The sequence below is a fragment of the Lolium rigidum genome, chromosome 6 (assembly GCF_022539505.1).
Source record: "Lolium rigidum isolate FL_2022 chromosome 6, APGP_CSIRO_Lrig_0.1, whole genome shotgun sequence".
In the NCBI taxonomy this organism is placed as follows: domain Eukaryota; kingdom Viridiplantae; phylum Streptophyta; class Magnoliopsida; order Poales; family Poaceae; genus Lolium; species Lolium rigidum.
Genome location: NC_061513.1, coordinates 266,976,764 through 267,002,881, shown reverse-complemented (window position 1 = coordinate 267,002,881; position 26,118 = coordinate 266,976,764). Strand labels below are relative to the sequence as shown.

The window sequence follows — 26,118 nt, the reverse complement described above, 5'->3', positions numbered from 1 at the left end:
CCAAAGACGAACGGTGAATCTACATTCGACAAAAATATGGGAGACCGACTCCATTGTTTGTTTTCAAAGGGGGAAAAGACCACAATTGGGCCAACTCCGTTTTTGAAGACGGCCAGTGGTCCAAACACGGTTTTGAGTGATGAGCCAAGCGATGAATTTTGCCTTGGGAGGAGCCCATGCCTTCCAAACCGACTTGTGCAAGAAGGAGGATGTGGATCCATGAATTTTACCTTGGGGGGAGCCCATGCCGTTCAAACAGAGAGATTTATACGGTTTAGTGTTAAAAGAACCTTAGTCGGTTCTATACAAGATCCTACCAACTATGCGGTTACAACCGTGCCCTTAGGGTGTGTTTGGTAATGGGATGAAGTGAAATATAATGGAATGGTTTCATTACAGTGTAATGAAACGGTTTCATTCTCATGTTTGGTTGAGACAAAAATATGTAATGGAATGGTTCCGTTTTTTGTTTAGTAGAGACCAAAGAAGTGGAATGGAACGACTAAAGTTGGGTCTAGCTGGGTCTAGCTCGCCACTTAACACATAGTAACAAAAAATAGTAATAATTAGTGAACTAAACATTTTTTAAAAATGGGGCAGAAGCATATAGCACCATATATACTAAACAGTCAATGGATTTTACCCATATTTTTTCCTCCAAATCGGTGTAGACAGAGAATGGAACCACATTTTTCTTCTCGCCTTGAGAGAGAAGCCGGCAAAATTGGAGAGGAATTTGGAAAAATCAGAGAGGACGGAGGTAAAGCTGAAGTGGACGGGGACCGGGCGCTCCATTCCTGCGTCTGATTTCCGCCGCTACGAGTTCAAGCTGCCGCCGCTGCTCTTGCGTAGCATCTGATTTCCGTCGTCGCGAGTTTGAGCCTCCACATGCCCCTGCGAGCGGCCCCGAAGCACCTGGTTCCAGCCATCGCCGCCATTCCATCAGGTTCCACCGATTTGGTGGAATGGGTGGGTCCCGGATCTTTGAAGTATATTTTCTTTTGGAGAACCACTTGGTTCCATTCCTTATAACTAACCAAACATAGGAATGAGTGCTGGGATGGAACGGTTCCATTCCATTACCAAACACACCCTTAAAGTCAGGAACGGCACAACTAATCCTAGCTAGATTAGGTTGTTAACATACTTTCAAGTGGCGTTTTCACTTTATATTTTTTGTTGGTAACCTTTTGGAAATGCTTTGCCAAGTGTTTGCTACCTAAAAAAAAGTGTGAGCCTAGTTTATTTAATGCACCATTTTATTTACTTTGCAGCTGGTCATGCCGGACATATGTTGAGAAAAAAGAGTCGAAACTGCACCAACCAACAGTGGGGCATTAGTCTGAGAAAGTAATGGCTGAAAGTGTGCTTCTTCTAGTCATTAAAAAGATCGGAATCGCCTTGGGGAATGGAGCTCTAGATCAGGCCAGCTCTCAGTTTTCCAAGTATGCGACACAACTCGTAGAGCTGCAGCACAGCATGGGTCGTGTTGCGAGGGAGCTTCGTGTAATGCACAATGTTCTCTGTCAAATGGACATCCGAAACCGCAACGATCAGGTTTATGAGGGCTGGTTGGATGAGGTGCGGATGGTAGCACATGTAATGGAGGACATGGTGGATGAGTACTTGAATCAAGTTGGTCAGGAACATGATATGGGGTGTTGCTTTTACCTGAAGAAAGGGCTCAGAAGACCAAGGTCTCTGCTTTCCTTGAACCAGATAGCGTCCAATGTGCATGAAATAGAGAAAGACATTGCACACTTATCGGAGATGAAAAACCGTTGGGTTCCCATGGTAAACAATGGAGATACTAGCAGCTCGAATTACATTGTGAAGAGGTCCCAAGATCTAGCAAACATTTCACGTTCCCTCCATGAAGAAGATCTAGTTGGAGTGGACAAAAACAGAGAAAAACTTCAGCAGTGGTTGGAAGGTGAAGATGGGGAATGCTCTGTGATAACCCTGCATGGAATGGGAGGGCTTGGCAAAACAGCTTTAGCTGCAAATGTCTACAAGATGCAGAGAGAGAAATTTCAGTGCCACGCATGGGTCTCCATCTCTCAAACTTATTCTAGAGAAGATGTCTTGATGAATATAATCAAGGAACTCTGTAAAGATAGAGTTGATTTTTTATCGAACATCGCCACAATGGACATAACATGCCTTGAAGATACAGTGAAGAAATTTCTGGAGAAAAAGAAGTATTTGATCGTACTGGACGATGTTTGGACTCCAGATGCGTTTGATGACTTGTCTAGGGCACTTCTTAGTAATGGCATGGGAAGTAGGTTGCTAATTACAACACGAGAAGGTGATGTTGCTGCACTTGCTTCTCGTGGACATATTTTAACACTGGAAGCTTTACCAGAAGACAAGGCATGGGATCTCTTTTCAAAGAAATCATTTCCAAGGGAAACAAATCATGAATGTCCTCAGGGTTTGAAGCCTTTGTCCAAGGAAATAGTTAGCAAGTGTAAAGGCTTGCCTCTCGCGATTGTGTCAATTGGTAGCCTTTTGCACGTCCGCGAGAAAACTTTAGGAGAATGGAGAAGAATAAATGACCAACTGAGCTGGGAGATAATTAATAATCCAAGGCTCGGCCACATCAGGAATGTTTTGCATCTGAGCTTCATATACCTTCCGGAATACTTGAAGTGTTGTTTCATGTACTGCAGCTTATTTCCTGAAGACTATCTTTTCCAAAGAAAAAAACTTCTAAGGCTATGGATAGCAGAGGGCTTCGTCATTGAAAGGGGCGCGAGTACCTTAGAAGAAGTGGCAGAAGGCTATTTGAAGGAATTGGTCAACAGAAACATGCTACAGCTGGTTGATAGAAACCCATTTGGCAGGATAAAGAGATTAAGGATGCATGATATCATACGTGAACTGGCAGTTGATTTGTGCCAGAAGGAACGTTTTGGTGTAAAATATGAGGAGGTTAAATGCGGGGGATCTGTTCAGAGGGATGAACGCCGATTGGTAGTGCACAAACTGAAGAAGGACATTCAAGAGTCATTTTGTAGTGTCCATGGACTTCGAAGTTTCATTACACTGGACAAAAACATGCCATCATTCACTGTACTACCTCTACTATCTGAGAAGTCAAGATATATGACTGTGCTAGAATTAAGTGGCCTACCAATTGAGAAGATACCTGATGCTATTGGAGATCTTTTTAATCTTCGCCATTTGGGTTTGCGGGATACAAAAGTGAAGGTTCTACCGAAATCAGTCAGGAAGCTTTCAAATTTGTTGACACTAGACCTATGTAACAGTGACATACAAGAGCTCCCTTCATGGATTGTCAAGCTGGAGAACCTTAGGCACTTATTTGCAGAGAAAGTGAATGATCAATCCTTTAGAGTTCTACATTCACTTAGTGGTGTATGCATCACCAAGGGTCTTGGTAACCTAAAAAATCTGCAGACTCTACATGCGTTGGATGCGCAAGATGAGTCTGTCAGACAAATAGGGGAGCTGAGACAACTTAGGAGCTTGAGGATACTGAATGTGAAGGGGATCTACTGTGAACTCCTCTGCAGATCTCTAGTGCAGATGCCATTTTTGTCCTACCTATATGTGGGTGCAAGTGAAGATAATGAGGTTCTCATGTTGAACGCCCTCCCGCCTAACCTGCAAAAGATAAGTTTGAATGGAAAATTAGCCGAAGGCACATTGTTGAGAGAGTCACCTCTCATCCAAGCTATGGAGCAAAACATGCATGAACTATATCTACGTTGGTCCCAGCTGAGAGAAGACCCACTGCCATCCCTTTCTCGGTTGGAAAATTTGACGGTTCTACAATTCACTAGAGCATACAATGGAGAGAAGTTGGAGTTTCTCAGGGGATGGTTTCCCAAGCTGAAGGTTCTCTATTTGCGTGATCTGCCGAATCTGAAGCAGCTAGAGATGAAGAAGGGCGCCATGGCAACTCTGAAAAGTTTAACACTATTCAACCTCGGCAGTATGGCGGTGGTCCCATCTGGCATTGAGTTCGTCATGCCCCTTCAGTACCTAAGCTTCTACGAAATCACCCATGATTTCTTGATGTCGTTGTGCCAACACCCTCGAATTGCCCGTATTCCATGGCAGTATACTCTTCGAGATTGATTGACCGCTGTAGATCCATGAATTCGTGTGTAAGTCACTCTCAAGTCTCAGCTACCTAATACTATTCGAATCACTCTTCAAATGTTCGTACATTTACCTTATGCTGGCTATGCAGGTCGCCGTAAGGAAAGGAATACACGCTACAAAGATGTCCAGCTAGTCAATGTGTTGCTGCAGTACAGCCTTTTGCCCTGGTTGTGTCTCTCTCTCCCAACTGCAGTTTTCTGAGACGTGAGTGCTATTTGTTTTACTTTTGAAGTGTGAGTTTCAGAGTGTATTGGTTAAATGTATTGCTATTCAAACAAGGTCTTACTTGTATTATAGACTGATCTACTTCTTTTCAACATTTGTATGTATATTCTATTTGTGTAGCTTGTGAACCATAGTCGGATCCTTTGTTCAACTTGCGCTCCAAATGTCGATTCTGAAGAAAGATTCTTGACGAACAAGGCAAGAAGATGAAGAAACAAGAAAAGTTTAGATGTAGAACTCTTTGTAACCTAGTCGAATCCGGACAAAACTCTCGGGACCTGGCCTGCAATATAAGGGCCAGGAGAGGGTCTGCCGAGGGACACACAATCACCACAGCAAAAACCACCGCAAGTCTAGAGCTAGGTCATTAGAAATCTTAGCCTCTCGATGAGATCATTGTCTGAGCTTTCAGCTGCCCCATTGTAACCCGATATATTCGATAATCAAGATCAGATAAGTAGGAAGTAAGGGTTTTACCTCATCGAGGGCCCCGAACCTGGGTAAATCTCTCTCCCCGTTTGTTTGGTATCCGATGTCTCGTGTCAGCCTGCAGGATTCCGTCAACCCTAAGCCCCAAAAGGTGGTCATTGCCGAGAAGCACCCTCATCATCAGGTCTCTGACGGAACCTGAGAGTCTCACTTCTGAGCCTCCACTTCGCTTAGAGGGGGAAGCGCAGCCCTACCGCCAAGGTCAGCGGAGGATTGCTATCGCCCAGGTGGACGAGAAGTTCATGGCGCAGTGGTGCAGAGACCATCCCAAAGACGTGGAAACCACGCGCGCATTCTGGAAGGAGAGGCAGTCGGAGACGAGAGAGAAGAGGGAAGGAAAGCGGCAGAGGAGGGCTGAATAGGAAGCGGAGTATGCCTAAGGAGAGGCGTCAGCATGGCCGCCTAATGATGAATAGTGGCTAAACAACTTCTGAACTACCGCTTCAGAGGACACCCCCAACGATGAGGGAGATTTTGAAAAATGATTAGAATTTGTGTGTCGAGTCCGGTTGTCTAGCTCATCGTGTGTCAATCGAGTGTGGGTCTAGTTCTTTAATTGTTTTCTTCGTGGGTGGGTCTAGTTCTTTAAGTGTTTTGGTGTGTGTGTGTGTGGGGTTCTAGCCCTTAAGTGCATCTTTATTGTGTGTCTACTTCTTTAAATTTAATATGCCCGTGATCCTTATTTTATATGTTTATGATCCTGATGGGGTGAACCAGATGAAATCTTGAGATAATATGGATCCATCCTTGCAACCACATGTCCCTATTACCTAACCAAGACCAAATCAAGGAATAATGCCACCACGACACCGCCGCTGGGATGTAGTCAATGTTATAGACCGCGCGGTCTCAACGGATTAGGGTTTCTCTAGATGCCGCCCCTCGGAGGGTTGAAATGCCCCCCCCCCCAAAAAAAACTTGTGTGTGTACACATGGTGTGTACACAAGTGTGGTGGGATGTTGTTGGATCCAATACTGGACCCTTTGGGTTGTCCGGCTTCATGCACATGCGCTGACGGCACTTAGGAAGTTCCAGGGCATATAGGGGGAACTCCCCACTAGTAGGAAAAGGCTTATCAGTGGCACACCTTTTTGGAATTCTGTGGCGCACGGAGGTTGCGCCACAGAATCCACACAACGAAAATGTGAATTCTGTGGCGCACGTACCCATGCGCCACAGTGACATTTCTGTGGCGCACCAGGAAGGCGTGCGCCATAGAAAACTTTTCCGTGGCGCACCTAGCGGCGGTGCGCCACACCATTTTTTTTGAATTTAAAAAATGGCGGCTAGATCTAGATCTGGGGCCGCTGGAATTTTGCCGGATTGTTGTTTCAAAATTTTCCAGAGCTCGCCGGAGGTGGGTGGGTGGGGTGGGGTGGGTGGAGGAGGAGGAGGCCGAAGAGATCGATCGTAGGTGGTGGGTGGGTGCAGGAGGAGGAGGCCAGCCGTAGGGGTTGCCGGAGGTGGGGGCGGAGGGGGTTACCGAAGGCGGAGCAGGAGGAGGTGGAGGTCGCCGAAGGAGGAGGTCGCCGGAGGTGGTGGTGGGGTGGAGGAGGTCGCCGAAGGAGGAGGTCGCCGGGTGGTGAAGGAGGCCGGAGGTGGTGGAGGAGGAGGTCGCCGGAGGTGGTGGTGGGGTGGAGGAGGTCGGCGGAGGAGGAGGTCGCCGGGTGGTGAAGGAGGCCGGAGGTGGTGGAGGAGGGAGGAGAAGGAGAGAAGGGGAAGTGGAGGAGAAGGTGAAGTGGAGGAGATGAGAAGGTGAAGGTGAAGTGGAGGAGAAGGTCGCAACCGGATTTCAAATTCAGCCTAACAATTCTGTGGCGCATGTGCATTTGGTGCGCCAAAGAATTTTTTTTGATTTTTTTATTTTTGTAGGAAAATATCTTGACTTTGCCGTAACTTTTTATTCTTTTCGAATTTGCAATAAGCCGTTGTATTGGGATGTAGAATTTTATCCCGGTCATTTTGATATATTGTGCATATTTTTCTGACTTAATATGCAACCAGAAAAGCCATTTGAAGATTTTATGATCTTTTTTTGCAAAATACATAGAAATTCATATTTTCTAATTTTACCTACAAGTATACCACTTAATATAAGTACATTTCAATGGAATTTTTTTTAAGTTTTTATAATTTTCTGCGATTTTTTGAACACTAAAAAGGCTATCCGGGGGGGTGTGTGGACGGTTGAAAAAACTTCTGTGGCGCATGTAGCTCCATGCGGCACAGAAATGCTTCTTTCTGTGGCACATTTGGCCACATGCGCCATAGAAAGGCAACATTTCTGTGGCGCATCCAGCTTCATGCGGCATCCAAATACTCAGAATTGTTCAACCCAATATTTGGCCGCGGGCCCCACCAGATTTTGGTGGCGCATGGAGAGTTGTGCACCACAGAAATGCCAATATTTAGTGGCGCACGTGTCTGGGTGCGCCACATATTTTTTTAGTGGCGCATGGTTATTTCGTGCGCCATAAAAAGTTATTTCACCTATAGCTAGTTTCCTAATAGTGCCCTGATGGGGGTAACCGGAGGGAATCTTGCGATAATATGGATCCATCTTTGCCACCACATATCCTATTACCTAACCAAGCTCAAATGAAGGCATAATCCCACCACGGCACCCGCTAGGATATTGCTGCTCGAGATGTTTACTGGAAGAAGCCCAACAGAGGACACATTTAGAGATTCATTGGGTCTGCACAAGTTTTGCGAGGATGCTCTTCCAGATAGAGCGTTGGAGATAGCTGACCCAACAATATGGCTGCACGGAGAACAACGTGATAATGTTACTACTAGAATCCAGGCGTGTTTGGTTTCTGTCTTCAGGCTTGGCATATCCTATTCAAAGCAACAGCCCCGAGACAGAACATTGACAAGAGATGCAGTGGCAGAGATGCATGCAATCAGAGATGCATACATTACCTTTGTTGCTAACTCATAGTGGAATGCAGAGCAGGAAGAGAAGCCTCGACTCAAGCCATTCGGAGCGGTATTGAATAAACATGCTGGCGCAAGATATGATCCTGCAACAATAAAATTTGTATGTATCAGACAAATGCAAAAGGCAAAAACCATGGTGGCTTATTTTTCTCAGTCTTTACTTTTCCGGAAGCTGTACTGAATCATATACCAGCCTGCCTGGGTTTCATCGGAGTAATGGAACTGGGGTTCTCCTTTTTGGTGTTTTGCAATAGCCCTATAGCACGTTTTAGAGATTTGAGAAAATAAATGGTACAAGTCTTTCGCATTCTCAGACTGATACACAGGCAACATTAATTTCGGCGAGATTCCAAAATTTCGGCCGAGGAAAAAAAAAACTACCAGCGACAACGCCGCCACACCCAACTAGGTTAGGAGGAGAAGAAGATTGGCTGATCAGGGCTACAGACCTGGACGCTAGTGATGCTGCACGTCGGGACGATTGACTTGCGCCGGTGCATAATTTTCTGGTAGCGCATAGTAGCTGCTACGCTCGGCACCATCTTCTAGGAGCACACTGTGGCTAATGAGACTGTTAAAACCATAAGACTGTGGCACTTCATCAACATGTTGCTCACAGAGATTTGTGCTTTCACCATGCACACATGAGCTCTGAACTGGGTTTGTATGCCCATAGCCGTAATTCTAATAATCAGACCGTGGTGTTGGCATTCCACCAAACATCTGTGGGGCGACAGAAGCGGTAGCAGTACTGGGGGATTTTGAGGGATGGAATGAGCATCGGGAAGAGTTGGTACTTGTCGCCCGTGCTTACTGATGATGATGTGAAGCCGAAGAGTGGTGTCGGGGCAGGGATCGATGGTGCTTGACGCGGACGAGCCAGAGGTGGTACCAGAGAAGGAGGCAAGGAGCCTGGCGTGAACGCAGAGGATGAAGTAATTAATCTTCATCCCCTGCAAGAGTCCCACGCGGGCACGCCCATCCGCGTCCAAATCCACCAGTACACCGGCGATCTCCCCGTCGTCGTGCCTCCAGAAGCCTCATCTTCACCAACGGAAGAAGCCTCCCCAAAAATTGTCTGCAGACGAACACCGCGTCGGTACTCCACAAGGCAGCCGCTTGCATCAGGGGCGCCGCTGTCAGCCGCCGTTGCGAGCCTCGTGTATGAGAGCTCTCTCGTCCATCTCCTGAAAATTATGTGCTGCGAGTGTTGAAGGTGCAGCGATGGGCGGGGAGGTGCAGCTGCCATTGCCAGCAACGGAGCCGGCGGTAATGGCGAGACCAGAACTCCATCCCGTTTTGGGTTGGGTTCAGCCAGGGCTAGAACCGTCCTCCAGATTTTTCCTTTATCCTCAAAAAGAAAAGAAACAAATCCAGATTGATGCAAAAGGGCAAATCCTAAAGTGGCAAAGAAATAGGGGGCAAAAAACAAGGCCCAAAGTAAAAGAGGGCAAAAGATTTTTGTACACCCACGCATGGGTGTGGGTGTTTCCGTCACCGTTCATTGTGCTTTAAGATTCGGATAAAAAGAGGAGAGAGAAAGGAATCTTTCTCTCTTCCATGGTGGGCACGAATCTCGAGGAATAAATGAACGGTGATAGAAACACCCACACCCATGCGTGGGTGTACAAAAGTATTTCCGAAAAGATAGAGTGACAAAGTAAACAGTGGCAAAAAATAAAATTCCCCCTCCATCTGCGTGAGGACGGGACCGTTGGCATCGAGAGTTCCTAGCAGGAGCGTGTGGTCGGGAAGCTCACGCAGGGAACTGATTCACATCCTTGGGCACCAACGAGGTGTGGTGGCCCTGTGACAAGGAGTCGGCGGCGGGCAACACTGGGGTGGGTTGCGATGTCGCCTCAGGTTGCGGCTTTGGGCCGATTTGGGTGGGGATGGTGGCCTCGTGCGCCTGGTAAGATGATACAAAGGGAAAGGAATTGAACACGGCGAGGTAGGAGTTGGCGGTGGAGGGAAGGGTGGAGGGGTCGCATGCCGGGGCGGGAGAGAAGCCAGTAACGGCCACGTACGAGGTGGCGGGAGGCGGGTACGGGTAGCTGGCGGCCTAGGGGAAAGCAGGTGGGGCGCTGTAGAAGGGGAAACGGGATGGGTAGTGCCCGTCGTGAAAAGGAGTAGGTGGATAGGTGGCGGCGGGGGAAAAGCTGCAAGGGAAGTACGGCGGTGCTCCGCAGCCACAATAGGGGGGGGGGGGGGACATGGTGGTAGGGAAGAAGGGGCACGGTCATCATGGATGAATTGCAAGAGAAAGCCACCGGAAATTTTCTCTGATACCACTCATACATACGGAGTATACTAGTCCCTAACTACATTTACAAAACACTAATTCAGTGAGCGTCGCCATGTTGAAGCCCAAAATTTTAAATTCTGGATCAAAACCGAGAGATCGTGACATGTGCAACCGAATTTGAGTGCTATTCTTAGGGTGGCAACATCACTTAAAATTGAAGGAACAAACTCAAAAACAGATGCAAAAGCAAACCAACATTCCTGAAAAAGTCATGGATCAAAAGCAGAATTACAGTTCAACCCAGGAGACAATCGCACACAAAAGGATGAAGATCAAGATAGATACATGCATTGTTAAAAAAAAAATAGATACATGCATGATTCAGAGCGATGCAGCAACAGTGCTATTTCTTCAGACTGAAATAACAAGTGGTGTTCCCACAACTAGCACACTTCTTACATTTAACCAAATTCAGAAGAAACACGAACGGCTAACTACAGCGTACGACTGAAACCGGAAACTGACAGTGAAGTCTTGGAGGATGTGAATTTGGTGGCAGCCTTGGTGCCCTCGGAGACGGCGTGCTTGGCAAGCTTCCGTGGTAGCACGAGACGAACACAGGTCTGCATCTCTAGGGAGGTGATGGTGGGCTTCTTGGTGTACCGGGCCAGCTTTGCAGACTCGCCAGCGTTCTCATAGATGTCATTGATGAAGGAGTTCATGATGGACATGGCTTGGAGGAGATGCCGATGTCAGGATGAACTTGCTTCAGCACCTTGAAGATGTAGATCTAGGTCTACACGCTTTTCTTCGCCTTCTTCTTCCCTTTCTTCCCCTCGTCACCCTCTTCGGAGGCGGTCTTGCCCGCCGGTAGCCTCTTCTCTGCTTCAAGTGAGGTCGTCACAGGATTTGGACTTCCTAGGTCACTTGACGCAAGGTCCCTTTGTGAAAACCTGAGACCAGACGTTGTGCTAATGAGGACAGTATTTACTAATCGATTGCAAACCAAACTTTCAATTGGTTTCCAGGAATCTACACGAACAAGGCTATTGCTTGGAAATTTCCAGGTGGCACTGAACATTCCTTCAATTTCACTAGGTTCTGTAGATTGTAGTATCATAAATAACAGGGAAGGTCTACATGCCTTGACTTGGTGAACAATAATTGTTGAAATATTGGGCCCACTTTTAGTGGTCCAAATTAGATTTCAGTTTTCCCTATAAATCTCAAAGCCCACATAGTGACAGCCTTGTGAGTTTGAGCCCAAGTTGGTGGCAGCTCACTAGTGAGTGGCAAGTGGTGGGAAGTTTAGTCCCACAAGGAAAGTTGGGAGGAAGTTAGACCACCTTATAAGGTGGGTTGTTTCAGCACTAGTAAGTGAGTGAGAATAGGAGTGCTACACGCTCGCTCGCTCGTCTCGACTCGACACGACACGTCACGACGCGCGCCGCGCTCGTGGTGAGTGGATTGAGCCTCGAGCCGAGACTTTCCTTACTTTTTGCAGCTCAGGAAAACGAACAGAGTCCTAGACGGACGCGTCACAATTAGTCGGTCCGGGTCGCTCCCGGATCGTGGGCCATCTGTAACCGACTCGAAACGTTCGTGCGACGTGGGTGTGGCCCACTTTGCCTAGGGTTTCCCGAGCCTATATAATCTCTTGCCCGGCTACCGCAGAAACATACCGAATACACGAGTTAGGGTTTCCACCTCTCTCTGCTTGCGCCGTCATCGTAGCCTACTCCATCCCGCGCGCCGACGTGCATCGGCGAACGGGAGAGCAGGTCTCCGGAACCGCTCGTCCTTGCGATCCTGTACGGGAGAGGGCGAATTAGGTTTTTGGGAAGCGCTCTGCGCGGCTGCTCAAGCTCTTCATCACGGGTCGCCTTCCGTCCAAGTCGGGCGGTACGCCTACCGTCGTCTTCAACGCCGTCTACTTCGACCCGTCGTCCCCGTCGTCAACAACGTTGTCATCAACAACGTTACTGCTGCGACATCATCTCGCTACACCTCCACCGCCACCTCCACCAGATCGGTACGTGCGACATATCTCGATCTGTTTAGCGATGGATGCTTTACCGTTTGTGCTGCTGCTACTCATGTTGATTAATGCATCTAGTATGTTTGAGTTTCACATGTTAGTACTTGCTGTCTTCATGTTTTATATTCTGGAATTAATCATGGAAATTGTGCCTAATTTTCCAACAATCCAAAAACCTAATTGTAGGCAATTTCCTGAGTTAACAATGGCTGGTTTTGCTGATGCACTGAGGCCGGATAAGTTTACCGGTGTGCACTTTAAGAGGTGGCAGGTTAAGGCCACGCTCTGGCTTACTCATCTGAAAGTGTTCGAAGTTAGTAATGGTTTACCTGAAGGAACTATATCTGACCAAGATCAGAACAAGTTCAAGGAAAACAATACTCTCTTCGTCGGATGCGTTCTGAGTATTCTTGCTGATCGTCTGTGTGATGTGTACATGCACATAACAGATGGTAAAGAGCTCACGGGATGCACTGAATGCTAAATTCGGTGCAACCGATGCGAGCGATGAACTCGTACATCATGGAGAGCTTCCATGACATCGGGATGGTGAACAACCGTTACGTAGTCGAACAAGCTCATGAGATACAGTGCATTGCAAAAGAGCTTGAACTCCTTAAGTGTGCCTTACCTGATAAGTTTGTGGCTGGATGCATTATTGCTAAGTTGCCCCCTTCATGGAGGAACTTTGCCACAACTCTCAAACACAAGAGACAGGAGATATCAGTTGAAAACCCGATAGCGTCTCTTGATGTTGAGGAGAAAGCTCGGGCTAAGGATACTACCGAGAAAGGAGAGGGTCGATCTAGCGCCAACATGGTGCGGAAGAAACCCTACAGCAAGAACAAAGGGAATAACATGCCCTCCTTCAATAAGCCTATGAAGACTACAACCTTCAAGAAGAAGAAGATGATAAACAAAGCAGATCCGAGCTGCTTTACACTGTGGAGAGACCGGCCACTTTTCTAAGGACCGTCCGGAGAGGGCGGACCGCAAGAAAAAGGCGAGGCAAGTCAACACGGTGACCGCTAGCAATGCTGATGGGTACGGTAATCTCTTTACTTGTTCTTTCGGTATTTCAATCTCCATGTTGGTGGATTGATACGGGTGCTAATGTTCATGTGTGTGCTGACATATCCATGTTCACTTCTTACCAGGTTCCCGGGATTCTTCCGTCTTTATGGGGATTGGGTCACATGCTTCCGTTCATGGTGTTGGCACGGTCGATCCGAAGTTCATTTCGGGGAAGATCGTGCAGTCGAGGAACGTGCAGCATGTCCCTACTATGAACAAGAATCTCGTTAGCGGCTCCCTTCTATGCGAGAGATGGGTTTAAGGTTGTCTTAGAGTCGAATAAAGTAGTTGTTTCCAAGTTTGGACAATTTATTGGTAAAGGCTATGAGTGCGGAGGCTTGTTCCGCTTTTCGCTTTCTGACTTCAGTAATAAGTCTGTGAACCATATTTGTGGCAATGTTAGTGATGATACCAGTGTTTGGCATTCTCGTTTATGTCACATTAATTTTGGTTTAATGTCTCGGCTATCCAGATTAAGTTTAATTCCGAATTTCACCATTGCCAAAGGTTCTAAGTGCCATAGTTGTGTGCAATCAAAGCAACCTCGAAAGCCTCACAAGGCGGCCGAGGAGAGAAACTTGGCACCTCTAGAACTCATACATTCTGATCTATGCGAGATGAATGGTGTGTTGACAAAAGGTGGAAAGAGATATTTCATGACATTGATTGATGACGCGACTAGATTTTGCTATGTTTATTTGTTGCGAACTAAAGATGAAGCTTTAGACTACTTTAAAATTTATAAGGCCGAAGTTGAAAATCAATTAGAGAGAAAGATCAAGCGTCTTAGGTCGGATCGTGGTGGTGAATATTTTCCTAAAATCTTTGATGAATTCACGTGAGGAACATGGTAATTCATGAGAGGACGCCACCCTATTCGCCCCAATCGAACGGGGTTGCCGAGAGGAAAAACCGCACGCTGACTGACTTGGTGAATTCCATGTTAGCCACTGCTGGTTTATCAAAGGCATGGTGGGGGGAGGCTTTGTTGACAACATGTCATGTCCTGAATAGAGTTCCTAACAAGAATAAAGATAAAACCCCTTACGAGGAGTGGTCTGGGAGAAAACCATCACTTTCGTATTTGCGCCCATGGGGATGTTTGGCGAAAGTCAATATTCCAATTACTAAGAAGCGCAAACTCGGACCAAAGACAGTGGATTGTATCTTTCTAGGTTATGCTCCGCGGAGTGTAGGCTATAGATTTTTAGTAGTTCAATCGAAGTACACGATATGCATGTTGATACTATTATGGAATCTCGTGATGCAACATTCTTTGAGAATATGTTTCCTATGAAAGATATGCATAGCATTGCTAGAATTTCTACTGAGATAGTTCCTGAATCTAGTACATCTAATGAGTATTTTGAACAATCACATGAGATTGTTATTGAGAAGGATGACAATGAAGCCCCTAAATGGAGCAAGAGACGAAGGATTGAAAAATCCTTTGGTGATGATTTCATTGTGTACCTTGTGGATGATACTCCCACGTCCATTGCAGAGGCATATGCATCTCCAGATGCAGATGATCGGAAAGAAGCTGTCCATAATGAGATGGACTCGATTCTTTCTAATGGAACTTGGGAGCTATCGTAACGACCCCATGGATGCAAGCCTGTGGGCTGCAAATGGGTGTTCAAGAAGAAGCTAAGACCTGATGGTACTATTGAGAAGTACAAGGCGTGGCTTGTAGCGAAAGGCTACACACAGAGAGAAGGCGAAGATTACTTCGACACCTATTCACCTGTCGCTAGACTTACCACCATTCGAGTACTACTATCCATGGCTGCCTCCTATGGTCTTATCGTTCATCAAATGGACGTAAAGACAGCTCTTCTTAATGGAGAGTTGGAAGAGGAAATCTATATGGATCAGCCTGATGGATTTGTAGTAAAAGGTGAAGAAAGAAAGGTGTGCAACTGGCTAAAATCTTTATATGGCCTAAAACAAGCACCTAAGCAATGGCATGAGAAGTTTGACGAACTTTAACTCGTAGGCTTTGTTGTCAATGAGGCCGACAAGTGCGTTTACTATCGCCATGGTGGGGGCGAAGGTGTTATATTATGTTTGTATGTGGATGATATTCTGATCTTTGGTACAAACATGAAAGTAATACACGAGGTCAAGTCTTTCTTGTCAAAGAGCTTTGATATGAAAGATCCGGGAGAAGTCGATATGATTCGAACATCAAGCTGATTAAGAACGAGAGTGGGATTACTCTAACGCAATCCCATTATGTTGAGAAGATCTTGAGCCGGTTCGGCTATATTGATAGCAAGCCTTCTTCAACACCTTATGATCCCGATGTGACATTACGCAAGAACCGGAGAATCGCCATAGATCAATTGAGATATTCTCAGATCGTTGGCTCACTCATGTACTTAGCGAGCACGACTAGACCCGACATCTCTTTTGCTGTTAGCAAGTTGAGTAGGTTCATGTCAAACCCGGGTACTGATCATTGGCATGCACTTGATAGGGTCATGCGCTACCTATGTGGTACAATGAGTTATGATTCACTATTCAGGGCACCCAGCTATGCTTGAAGGATACAGTGATTCGAATTGGATCTCAGATGTAGCTGATCTGTACGCCACAAGTGGGTATGTATTTACCTTTGGAGGTGGCGCAGTGTCATGGAGATCTTGCAAGCAAACCATATTGACGAGGTCAACTATGGAAGCAGAACTTACTGCTTTAGACACAACCACTGTTGAATCAGAATGGTTGTGTGAGCTCTTGATGGACTTGCCTGTAGTTGAAAAACCTGTCCCGGCAATCCTTTTGAATTGTGACAATCAAACTGTAATTGTCAAAGTGAACAATTCTAAGGATAACGCGAAGTCATCAAGACACGTCAAGAGACGTTTGAAGTCCGTCGAGGAAATTGCGAAACTCCGGAGTAATAAGCTGTTACATATATTCAAACGAGACAAAAACCTCGGCAGATCCCTTTACAAAGGGACTATCACGTAATGTGATAGAAAGTGCATCGAGGGAGATGGGTTTGAGACCCGTTGATGTTACACCATAGTGGTAACCCAACCTTTGTGATCGGAGATCCCGTGAATTAGGACCCGGGAAGAACAAACTAGTGGTTTAATTGAGGAGAGTATTATGTAACCCTTTCTATGTGAAGATGCACAACTCTCAAGCTGCTGTAAGGCAGGTTGGCGACAAGCCTTAATGTGTTTATGTTGGCTATTATAGCAAAGATGCTGTCCTACGGAGCATTCTTGAAATAACACACCTATATGAGTCCGATTGTTAAACGTCGCAATCTATGAGATTTGGGTGATCTCTAGTAAACTCATGAAGAGACCATGAAGTATGACGCATATGCTTCACCCGCGGGGTAGGCTACCGGCAGCCATGTACTGGTCATGACTTTGAGTGAAACCCTGTTCACGCAAAACTTGCAATTCAAGGCTTAGTCCATTGTTCAAGTGTGAATGGATGTAGCTTAAGGTTCTAGGCGGAAGTTCAACTTAACGGTCTCCGCTGAAACACCGGTATATAAACAAGCAACGAGTATTGATAAATCTCTAAATGGGGATTTGAGATCTGGTGGGGGATTGTTGAAATATTGGGCCCACTTTTAGTGGCCCAAATTAGATTTCAGTTTTCCCTATAAATCTCAAAGCCCACATAGTGACAGCCTTGTGAGTTTAAGCCCAAGTTGGTGGCAGCTCACTAGTGAGTGGCAAGTGGTGGGAAGTTTAGTCCCACATGGAAAGTTGGGAGGAAGTTAGACCACCTTATAAGGTGGGTTGTTTCACCACTAGTAAGTGAGTGAGAATAGGAGTGCTACACGCGCGCTCCTCCTCCTCCTCGCTCGCTTGTCTCGACTCGACACGACACATCACGACGCGCGCCGCGCTCGTGGTGAGTGGATTGAGCCTCGAGCCGAGACTTTCCTTACTTTTTGCAGCTCAGGAAAACGAACGGAGTCCTAGACGGACGCGTCACAGTTAGTCGGTTCGGGTCGCTCCCGGATCGTGGGCTATCTGTAACCGACTCGAAACGTTCGTGCGACGTGGGTGTGGCCCACGTTGCCTAGGGTTTCCCGAGCCTATATAATCTCTTGCCCGGCTACCGCAGAAACATACCGAATACACGAGTTAGGGTTTCAACCTCTCTCTGCTTGCGCCGCCATCGTAGCCTACTCCATCCCGCGCGCCGACGTGCATCGGCGAACGGGAGAGCAGGTCTCCGGAACCGCTCGTCCTTGCGATCCTGTACGGGAGAGGGCGAACTAGGCTTTTGGGAAGCGCTCGCGCGACCGCTCAAGCTCTTCATCACGGGTCGCCTTCCGTCCAAGTCGGGCGGTGACGCCTACCGTCGTCTTCAACGCCGTCTACTTCGACCCGTCGTCCCCGTCGTCAACAACGTTGTCATCAACAACGTTACTGCTGCGACATCATCTGCTACACCTCCACCGCCACCTCCACCAGATCGGTACGTGCGACATATCTCGATCTGTTTAGCGATGGATGCTTTACCGTTTGTGTTGCTGCTACTCATGTTGATTAATGCATCTAGTATGTTTGAGTTTCACATGTTAGTACTTGCTGTCTTCATGTTTTATATTCTGGAATTAATCATGGAAATTGTGCCTAATTTTCCAACAATAATTACATAGCCAGCAAGAGAAGCACATATCAAAAGTCTATTTGAACCAAATATCTCAATATTAACGGTTTTCCACATGTCATAGCCAGTATCACTAACCCTCTCGATACTGATTTTCCCATATGGGATGAAGATCGGTAGTAACGCCTGCACCAACATACCAACCCTCGGGTCATCTTTGCTGCAGTCTATCTTGATTCTCTCGATACAGGGTTAGCCCCCGATCAGCGGTGCCCGCCTCAACAGAAGTGCAGAGGACTCGGCCTCATTGCATGTTTGACAGTGCTCCTGCATTGCAGGGTGTCAAACCATAGATGGTTTTGCAGCTGTTGCAGCAGACCATTGCCAATTAGACATACACATCTGGGAGGGGGGGAGTAGATATACTTACCATCTCGAGCTTAACGCTTAGCTCCTTCAGCTTGGGCGAGTGGTGGAGAATGCGGAACAACGGGTAAAAGCCAGCAGACATGCACCAACCACCCAGCGCCAATCTTGTCAGGTTGCTGAACATCGAGCATGTTTGCAAACTTCTCTCAAACACAAGCTTCATATTCAACAGAAATGAGGCAACAAAATCATGTTAATTAGTTTCAAGATACCAAGCTAGTTCATGATATAATGTTTCCATGCTAGCTTGCCAACATATAGGAGAGAGCAAAATCACATCGTAAGGGAGGCATGTGAAAAAACAACTAAATAGATGAGTACAAAAACATGTAGGAGAGAAAACAATCAGTTCAAGAAGTAGATAGCGTCTTAATTTAAAACAGAGAAGCAACTAACTAAACAAGCAAGAAGCAACGAGTATACACATAAACTTGTATGGATGTGAAAGAACCCACCGTACCTCGGGTAATGGTGCGTGCAACTCCAGTTTTGTGGCATGTGAAAGGCCATCAAGTATGCGATGATCCACTATTCTGTCTGCACCGCCATGAAAGATATCAGATAAAGTAATCGGAGCTGATATTAGAGAAGGCAGTGTTGGATCCAGCAGGATCAACTAGCTCTAGTTTGAGCCACAAAAGAATAAGATCAGAAATACCTTGGTCTGAAGATGATGCCATGCCTCCTCTTGTTTAATTGCTCACACCAGGATGGAGCAATTTGTGCTAGGTTCTTCCTAGTGCTTTAGTGCTAGCCTGATCGGTGGCTTGTTCTTGAGAGAGAGTGTGTAAGAGAGAAGGCAGAGAGCAGCAGCCATCTTCCACCTCTCCTCTTCTAGGTCATTTGACCCCTTTTATATGTTTAGCACTATGCACTAGGGGAACCAGCACCGTTGGATCAAAATCGATGTCTCCGATCAAGACAACACATAAGGATAGGTGGCCATTTACTGTAGCACCGCCCTCACTGTAGCACCGTCCTACTGTAGCAACCCAAAAAGATCTGACCTAGGAGAGCAGCCTAGATCACCAAAATATCCAACATTCTCCCCCTTGATCGTAAGGCTGATCATTATAAGCTCATTTTTTCAACAAAATAATGCACTAGGACGAAAAGATTATAATGGTCTGTTAGGTACCATTTAATCTAGTGACTATAGCACATTACTTCATATCAAAATGAACCTCTTTAATTTATGAGCTCCATAAACTTTATTCATATCATATATTAACTTAATTTACATAATTCTTTACATAAACATCATAAACATTATAGACTCATCTTTTGATAAAATGGTACACCAAGACAATAGGTTACAACAGTCAATTAAGTACTGCTAAACCAAGTGACTATGGTTCCCATTCGATCTCAAAATGAGCCCCTTTTGGGGAGATGGTGCCATAATAGTTCCAACTTCTCCAGGATTAAAAGCTTTCAACCAAACCCATGCCGGCAACATGCTCTCTAAATACGCTGGGTGGTAAGCCTTTCGTGAGCGGATCCGCTAACATAAACTTAGTACTAATGTACTTGATATCTATTGTTTGATCCTGGATTCTATCTTTCACAACAAGATACTTAATGTCAATAAATTTGCCAGCTGCACTTGACTTGTTGTTACTCGCATAGATCACTGCGGGTTGATTATCGCAGTATAGAGTGAGAGGCCTAGAAATGCTGTCAATCACTCTTAGTTCCGGGATAAAATTATTCAACCATACCGCCTGCCCGGTTGCCTCATAACATGCTACAAATTCTGCCTGCATTGTCGACGATGCGATGAACAGTTTGCTTTGAGCTTTTCCATGATATAGCTCCTTTTGCAAGGGTGAAGATATAACCTGATGTGGATTTCTTAGTATCAACACACCCCGCAAAATCAGCATCCGAATAACCCACTATTTCGAGGTTATCGGATTTCTCATAAGTAAGCATGAGGCCTTTAGTACCTTGCAAATAACGCAAGACCTTTTTAGCAGCCTTCCAAGGTGATCCGACACTGGATTGGACCGATATCCGCCAAGCATCCCGGTCACAAAAGCTAAATCAGGGCGAGTGCACACTTGTGCATACATAATACTCCCAACAATTGAGGCATAAGGAATTGACATCATCTCGCTAGCATTCATAATTATTTCTTGGGCACTCGGAAAGTCCCAAATTTATCGCCCTTAACAATAGGAGCAGAGCGAGGCTGAGCACTTATACATATTGTACTTTTTCGATACCTTTTCAATATATGCTCTTCGAGATAGCCCCAAGATCCCTCTCGGATCTATCCCGGTGAATTTCAATTCCTAAAACATAAGTTGCTTCACCGAGATCTTTCATATCGAACTTTGAAGACAGGAATCTCTTGGTCTCCATCAACATATTTTTATCACTCGCTGGCCAAGAGTATGTCATCAACATATAATATCGTGAAGATAAAATTACTCCCCCTGAACTTAATATAAACACAATTGTCCTTCTTATTTTCCTTAAAGCCAAATTTCTTTATGACTTGATCAAATTTGAGATACCACTCTCTTGATGCTTGTTTCAAACCATAGATGGATTTCTTCAGATGACATCCTAAATGTTTATTTTCTTCCATAACAAAACCTTCCGGTTGTGCCATGTAAACATCTTCGTGTAAGTTACCATTTAGAAATGCCGTTTTGACATCCATCTGATGTAACTCTAAATCATAATGAGTCACGAGTGCCATAATTATTCTGAATGAATCCTTCGAAGAGACGGGTGAAAAAGTTTCATTATAATCAATCCCTTCTCTTTGAGTGAATCCTTTTGCCACAAGCCTTGCTTTAAACCTTTCGATATCACCCTTGGAGTCACGTTTGGTCTTATAGACCCATTTGCATCCAACTGTCTTGGCTCCTTCAGGGATTTCTACTAAGTCCCATACATCATTAGTGCTCATGGACTTCATTTCATCTTTCATAGCATCAAGCCATTTAGATGAATATTCACTTTGCATAGCCTCCTTAAATGAGGTGGGATCATTATCTAGCACTGGCTCATTTGTATCCTCACTCATGTAGGTGAGATAATCATCAGGAATAGCAGGCTTTCTAGCCCGCTGTGACCTTCTAAGAGGCTCATTATTCGGCACATTAATAACAGTTTGAGACTGCTGATTATTTTCAACAAAAGCATCATTAGATGTGACATCTGGGACAGTCACCGGTGTATCAGCAGGTGTTGTATTAGCAGCACGTTGCCTTCTTGAATACACTCGTAATTGCTGTCCTTGGTCCTTTTGTTGTCCAGTTTTGCGAGCACCATCAGCTACAGGAGCTGAAACTTGAGGTGCAGTCTCAGTATGTACTGGAAACACTGGCTCTTGGATTACAGGCATCGGGACATATTCCTGTTTTTCTTCCAAGACTATTTCTCTAGGAGTCATGCTCCCCTTCATCATATCACTTTCCAAGAACACAGCGTGTCTTGTTTCAACAAATTTCGTTGTCTGATTTGGACAATAAAATCGATATGCTTTAGATTTGTCAGGATAACCAATAAAATGGCAATCGACTCGTCTTGGGGTCTAATTTTCCCATCACCGGATTGAAAATCCTTGCTTCAGCAGGACAGCCCCATACATGAAAATAATTCAGGGTTGGCTTTTTCCCAGTCCATAATTCATACGGTGTTTTGGGCACCGATTTACTGGGGACCCTGTTAAGAATATGTGCTGCTGTTTTAAGGGCTTCCATCCATAAATTCACCGGTAAAGTGGAGTGGCTTAACATACTCCGCACCATATTCATAAGTGTGCGGTTTCTCCTTTCAGCCACCCCGTTTTGCTGAGGTTCACCCGGTGCCGAGTATCGGGCGGCAATGCCATTTTCTCGTAAGAATTTTGCAAATGGTCCAGGAATTTGACCATAAGTTGCATGTCCGCCGTAGTATTCACCACCACGATCGGATCTTACAACTTTAATTCTTTTATTACATTGATTTTCAACTTCAGCTTTGAAAATCTTGAACTTGTCTAATGCCTCTGATTTTTCTTTGATTTGATAAATATATCCATAACGGGAGAAATCATCGATGAACGTTATGAATGAATTATAACCGTCCACCGATCTCACATTAAACGGACCACATATATCCGTATGAATTAATTCCAAAACTCCCGTGCTTCGGTTTGCACCTTTCTTAATTTTCTTGGCATATTTTCCTTTGATGCAGTCGATACAATGATCAACATCCGCATCCGAAAAATCAAGAGAAGGAAGAACTTGATCTTTAATGAGACGCTCAATCCTCCCCTTCGAAATATGGCCTAAACGATAGTGCCATAATTTCGAAGAAGTCTCATTATCATTACGTTTGCGTTTGGTACCGACATTTATATTTGAGGTAGAACCCACATTATTTATATCATCACAAAGGGAAATTACATAAAGTTTGTCGTGTCGACAGGCAAGGCCAACATTATTATTGTCATACATAATTATACACTCGCTTATTCCCAAAGTGACACTCATAACTATCATCATCTAAACATGAGACGGAAACTAAATTCCGTTTCATCGAGGGTACATAGAGAACATTATTTAGCTGAAGCTTAAAACCGCCATGAAGTGTAAGAGTGAAGTCTCCAAGCGCCTCGGCATAAGCTTCAACACCATTAGCAACTCTAATTGTTCTTTCCCCTCTTTTTAGGGTCTTCCACATATTGAATCCCTGCAACGAATTTACAATATGAATTGTTGCACCTGAATCAATCCACCAAGTATTGGTGGCATAATTAACATAAAGGGATTCTTCAACAACAGTAATAGCGTCGGTACCTCTTTCTTTGAGCCATCTCTTGAAGCCAAAACAATCCTTTCGCCTATGCCCATCTTTTCCACAGAAGTGGCAAGCATTAGAATTATTTCCTTCAGCATTAGGCGCTTTTTCAGGCTTCTTTTGCTGTGAACCTTTTGAAGATTGGCCTTTTTCCTTGAACTTATAAGGCTTGGGCTTCACATATTCATTCACAAATTTTTTATACTTCTTCTTTTGTGAATGACCAAACTGATTAACATGATCAATTCTGTCAGCCTTTAAGCCTTTCTTCTTCTTGCACACATCGCGCCATCATTTCATCAATCTCCCATTTAACATCCATCGCATTATAGTTGATCATAAATGGATCAAATTGGGGAGGCAAAGATGACATAATAAAATGGACGAGGAAACCATTAGAGATTTCCATCTCCATTGACTTTAGTTTGGCGGCCATGTTGCACTTTTTCATAATATGCTCTCGAAGACTTCCAGTGGGATCATATTTTTCATCAATTAGCCTTCTGATAAGACTTGTTGCATAAACTTTAGAAGACCCTTTAAATTGATGCTCAATTTTTGCAAAGTACCCTTTTGCTGTCTCACAATCAGGAAGGGCTCCCCTCATACTCTGTGTAATGGAGCCCTTTATCATCATAAGGCACTTGCGATTAGAGTCATCCCACTTAGCCTTAATAATGTCATATTCCTTCTTGAGGGCTTCATAATTTTCATTATTTTCTTTAGGCACCTCAGGAGGATCATTAAGGAGAGCATAATCAATATTGAGTAAGGCCATAGTGATCTCAAGCTTCTCCTTCCACGTGACATAATTGCTGCCATTTAGCTGTTCGATGCCATTTAGCATTCCAGCAATATTAGAGACATTAGTTGCTGCAAAAGAAAGAAATTCAAAATGCTTTAGTAAGCATTATCATAATCATCATTAAATTTTATTGATCAAATTCAAATCAGCTTTGGTCAGAGATGAAAATGAACAACAAAATTTTGTGGACAAATATTCATCAATTAGCTTTGGCCAAATTGATAAATAGAAGCCACACATTAATGATCCTCATTCATTATTTTCTTTTACCGACCCGGTTCACATCAGCTTTGGCCGAAGTGAAACAGACCAATAAAAGAATTTTGCGGTTAAAATGCCCGTCAAACAACTTTGGTCAGAATGACAAGGCATAAAACCACACTTTATTTGAGGATCCATAAACTTTATTTTGCAGACGAAATCATTATCACACACTAATTATAGTGATAAATATCACCATAATTCATTAATCATAAATAAACTAAATAATAAAAGTAATATCAACATGTAAATTAACTAAGCATGACAATTAAAATTGTGGCCTAAAATAAACATAATAAGCATAATCAATTTATCCAGAAAAAATAGCCCTGAAAAGATATTTATTTTAGCCCTAATTTTAATTTTTTTTTTTTATTATTATTATTATTAGCATAATAATCCTGCTGAACTGGGCCGAAATTGGCCCAGCCCAGTATTTGCTCCCCCTGATCCCCTCTTGGGCCACAGCCCATTTGCAACATGCCAGGACGACCTGAACCGTCGGATGCAATCCGACGGCCAGGAACGACCGCAGCTGGAACAAAACCAGCGCGTCGTCGCCCGGCTCCCTCGAAAACCCTAGCCCCGTTTCTTTTCCTCCTCTCCTCTCCCGACGGCGATGACGGCGCGCAGCGCGACGGCGACGGCGACAAGCACCGCGCGACAGAGAGGAGGGCTTCGGCGTCGTCCAGTTCCTCTCGCCGGAGTTGCGTGCAGCTTTGGCCAGCGCGCAGCTCTGTCGAGCGGTTCCGGGCGGCGCCCTGCGCGAGACGAACGAGCGCGTGCGGGCGTCCCCGCGACGGCGTCGACGGCCAGCACAAGTCCGGCACCGCGGCGGCCTTCAACGGCGACGAGCGCGCGAGGAAGGAGCGCCGGGGTCCGGTGCGGTGGACGGCAGGTCCGCTCGGGTGTGTGCCCGAGCAGAACCGCCATCATAAAATGGTGGCACCGGCGCCGCCGTGGCCAGCGACGGCGACGACACTCATAAGGTAAGTTTCCACCGCCATGATTCTTAAATTAGGGTTAGGGTTCCGAAAATTTGGGGAATTTCATAATTTAGGATTGATTATGGCATGAAATCAATCCGTCCCCACTTCAATTCATACTTAACCGAAACCATTAGCATCAAAACAGGGGAAATTTTCATCACTTTAGGGTTTCGGATTGGGGAAAATCATCTTAAGAATCACGTTATAGGTTTCCCCTTAAATCTTTAGCATAAACCAAAACCACAAGCTTTATTGCAGGAGGGAAACACATAATTGCTTAAATTAGAGTCTCGGATTTGGGAAAAACATCAAGATTTATGCAAAATTTGCTTCTTTCCCCATCAATTTGTTACATAACCGAAACTCTTGATCCGAATTAGGGGTAAAAACATAGGAATTTCTGTTCTAGGGTTTCTAGAAATAGGGGATTTTCAGTTGTTGCATCAGACCCCCTTTTACTTAACTTCATAATTGAAACCCTTGAGCCTCAAAAGATTTGTTAGGGCCAGAAAAAAGATCAAGCCAAAAAAAAAGGAAGAATAGCTTGATACTTAACATAAACTTGATAAATCAAGCATGAACTTGAGCATAAGAGGGCTCAAACTTAAGAGCTAGGTGCTCTGATACCATTGTTGGATCCAGCAGGATCAACTAGCTCTAGTTTGAGCCACAAAAGAATAAGATCAGAAATACCTTGGTCTGAAGATGATGCCATGCCTCCTCTTGTTTAATTGCTCACACCAGGATGGAGCAATTTGTGCTAGGTTCTTCCTAGTGCTTTAGTGCTAGCCTGATCGGTGGCTTGTTCTTGAGAGAGAGTGTGTAAGAGAGAAGGCAGAGAGCGGCAGCCATCTTCCACCTCTCCTCTTCTAGGTCATTTGACCCCTTTTATATGTTTAGCACTATGCACTAGGGGAACCAGCACCGTTGGATCAAAATCGATGTCTCCGATCAAGACAACACATAAGGATAGGTGGCCATTTACTGTAGCACCGCCCTACTGTAGCACCGTCCTACTGTAGCAACCCAAAAAGATCTGACCTAGGAGAGCAGCCTAGATCACCAAAATATCCAACAGGCAGA

The 26,118-nt window shown here is 45.1% G+C and overlaps 3 protein-coding genes across 3 annotated transcripts; 1 reads left to right on the top strand and 2 right to left on the bottom strand.

The window, feature by feature from the left end:
- Nucleotides 1-1,353: 1,353 nt before the first annotated feature.
- Nucleotides 1,354-4,110, top strand: LOC124667928 (disease resistance protein RPM1-like). Its single transcript, XM_047205154.1, has one exon. It carries the CDS (start codon nucleotides 1,354-1,356, stop codon nucleotides 4,108-4,110), a length of 2,757 nt encoding a protein of 918 aa, XP_047061110.1.
- A 3,416-nt stretch (nucleotides 4,111-7,526) lies between these two features.
- Nucleotides 7,527-8,967, bottom strand: LOC124659508. The gene is made up of 3 exons (XM_047197377.1): nucleotides 8,610-8,967; nucleotides 7,778-7,878; nucleotides 7,527-7,616 (listed from the first exon to the last, which is right to left on the bottom strand). Exons 1-3 carry the CDS (start codon nucleotides 8,743-8,745, stop codon nucleotides 7,542-7,544), a joined length of 312 nt encoding a protein of 103 aa, XP_047053333.1. The 5' UTR covers nucleotides 8,746-8,967; the 3' UTR covers nucleotides 7,527-7,541.
- Nucleotides 8,968-23,230: 14,263 nt separating this feature from the next.
- Nucleotides 23,231-25,870, bottom strand: LOC124664087. Its single transcript, XM_047201688.1, has 2 exons — nucleotides 25,729-25,870; nucleotides 23,231-23,853 (listed from the first exon to the last, which is right to left on the bottom strand). Exons 1-2 carry the CDS (start codon nucleotides 25,748-25,750, stop codon nucleotides 23,231-23,233), a joined length of 645 nt encoding a protein of 214 aa, XP_047057644.1. The 5' UTR covers nucleotides 25,751-25,870.
- Between the last annotated feature and the right edge of the window lie 248 nt (nucleotides 25,871-26,118).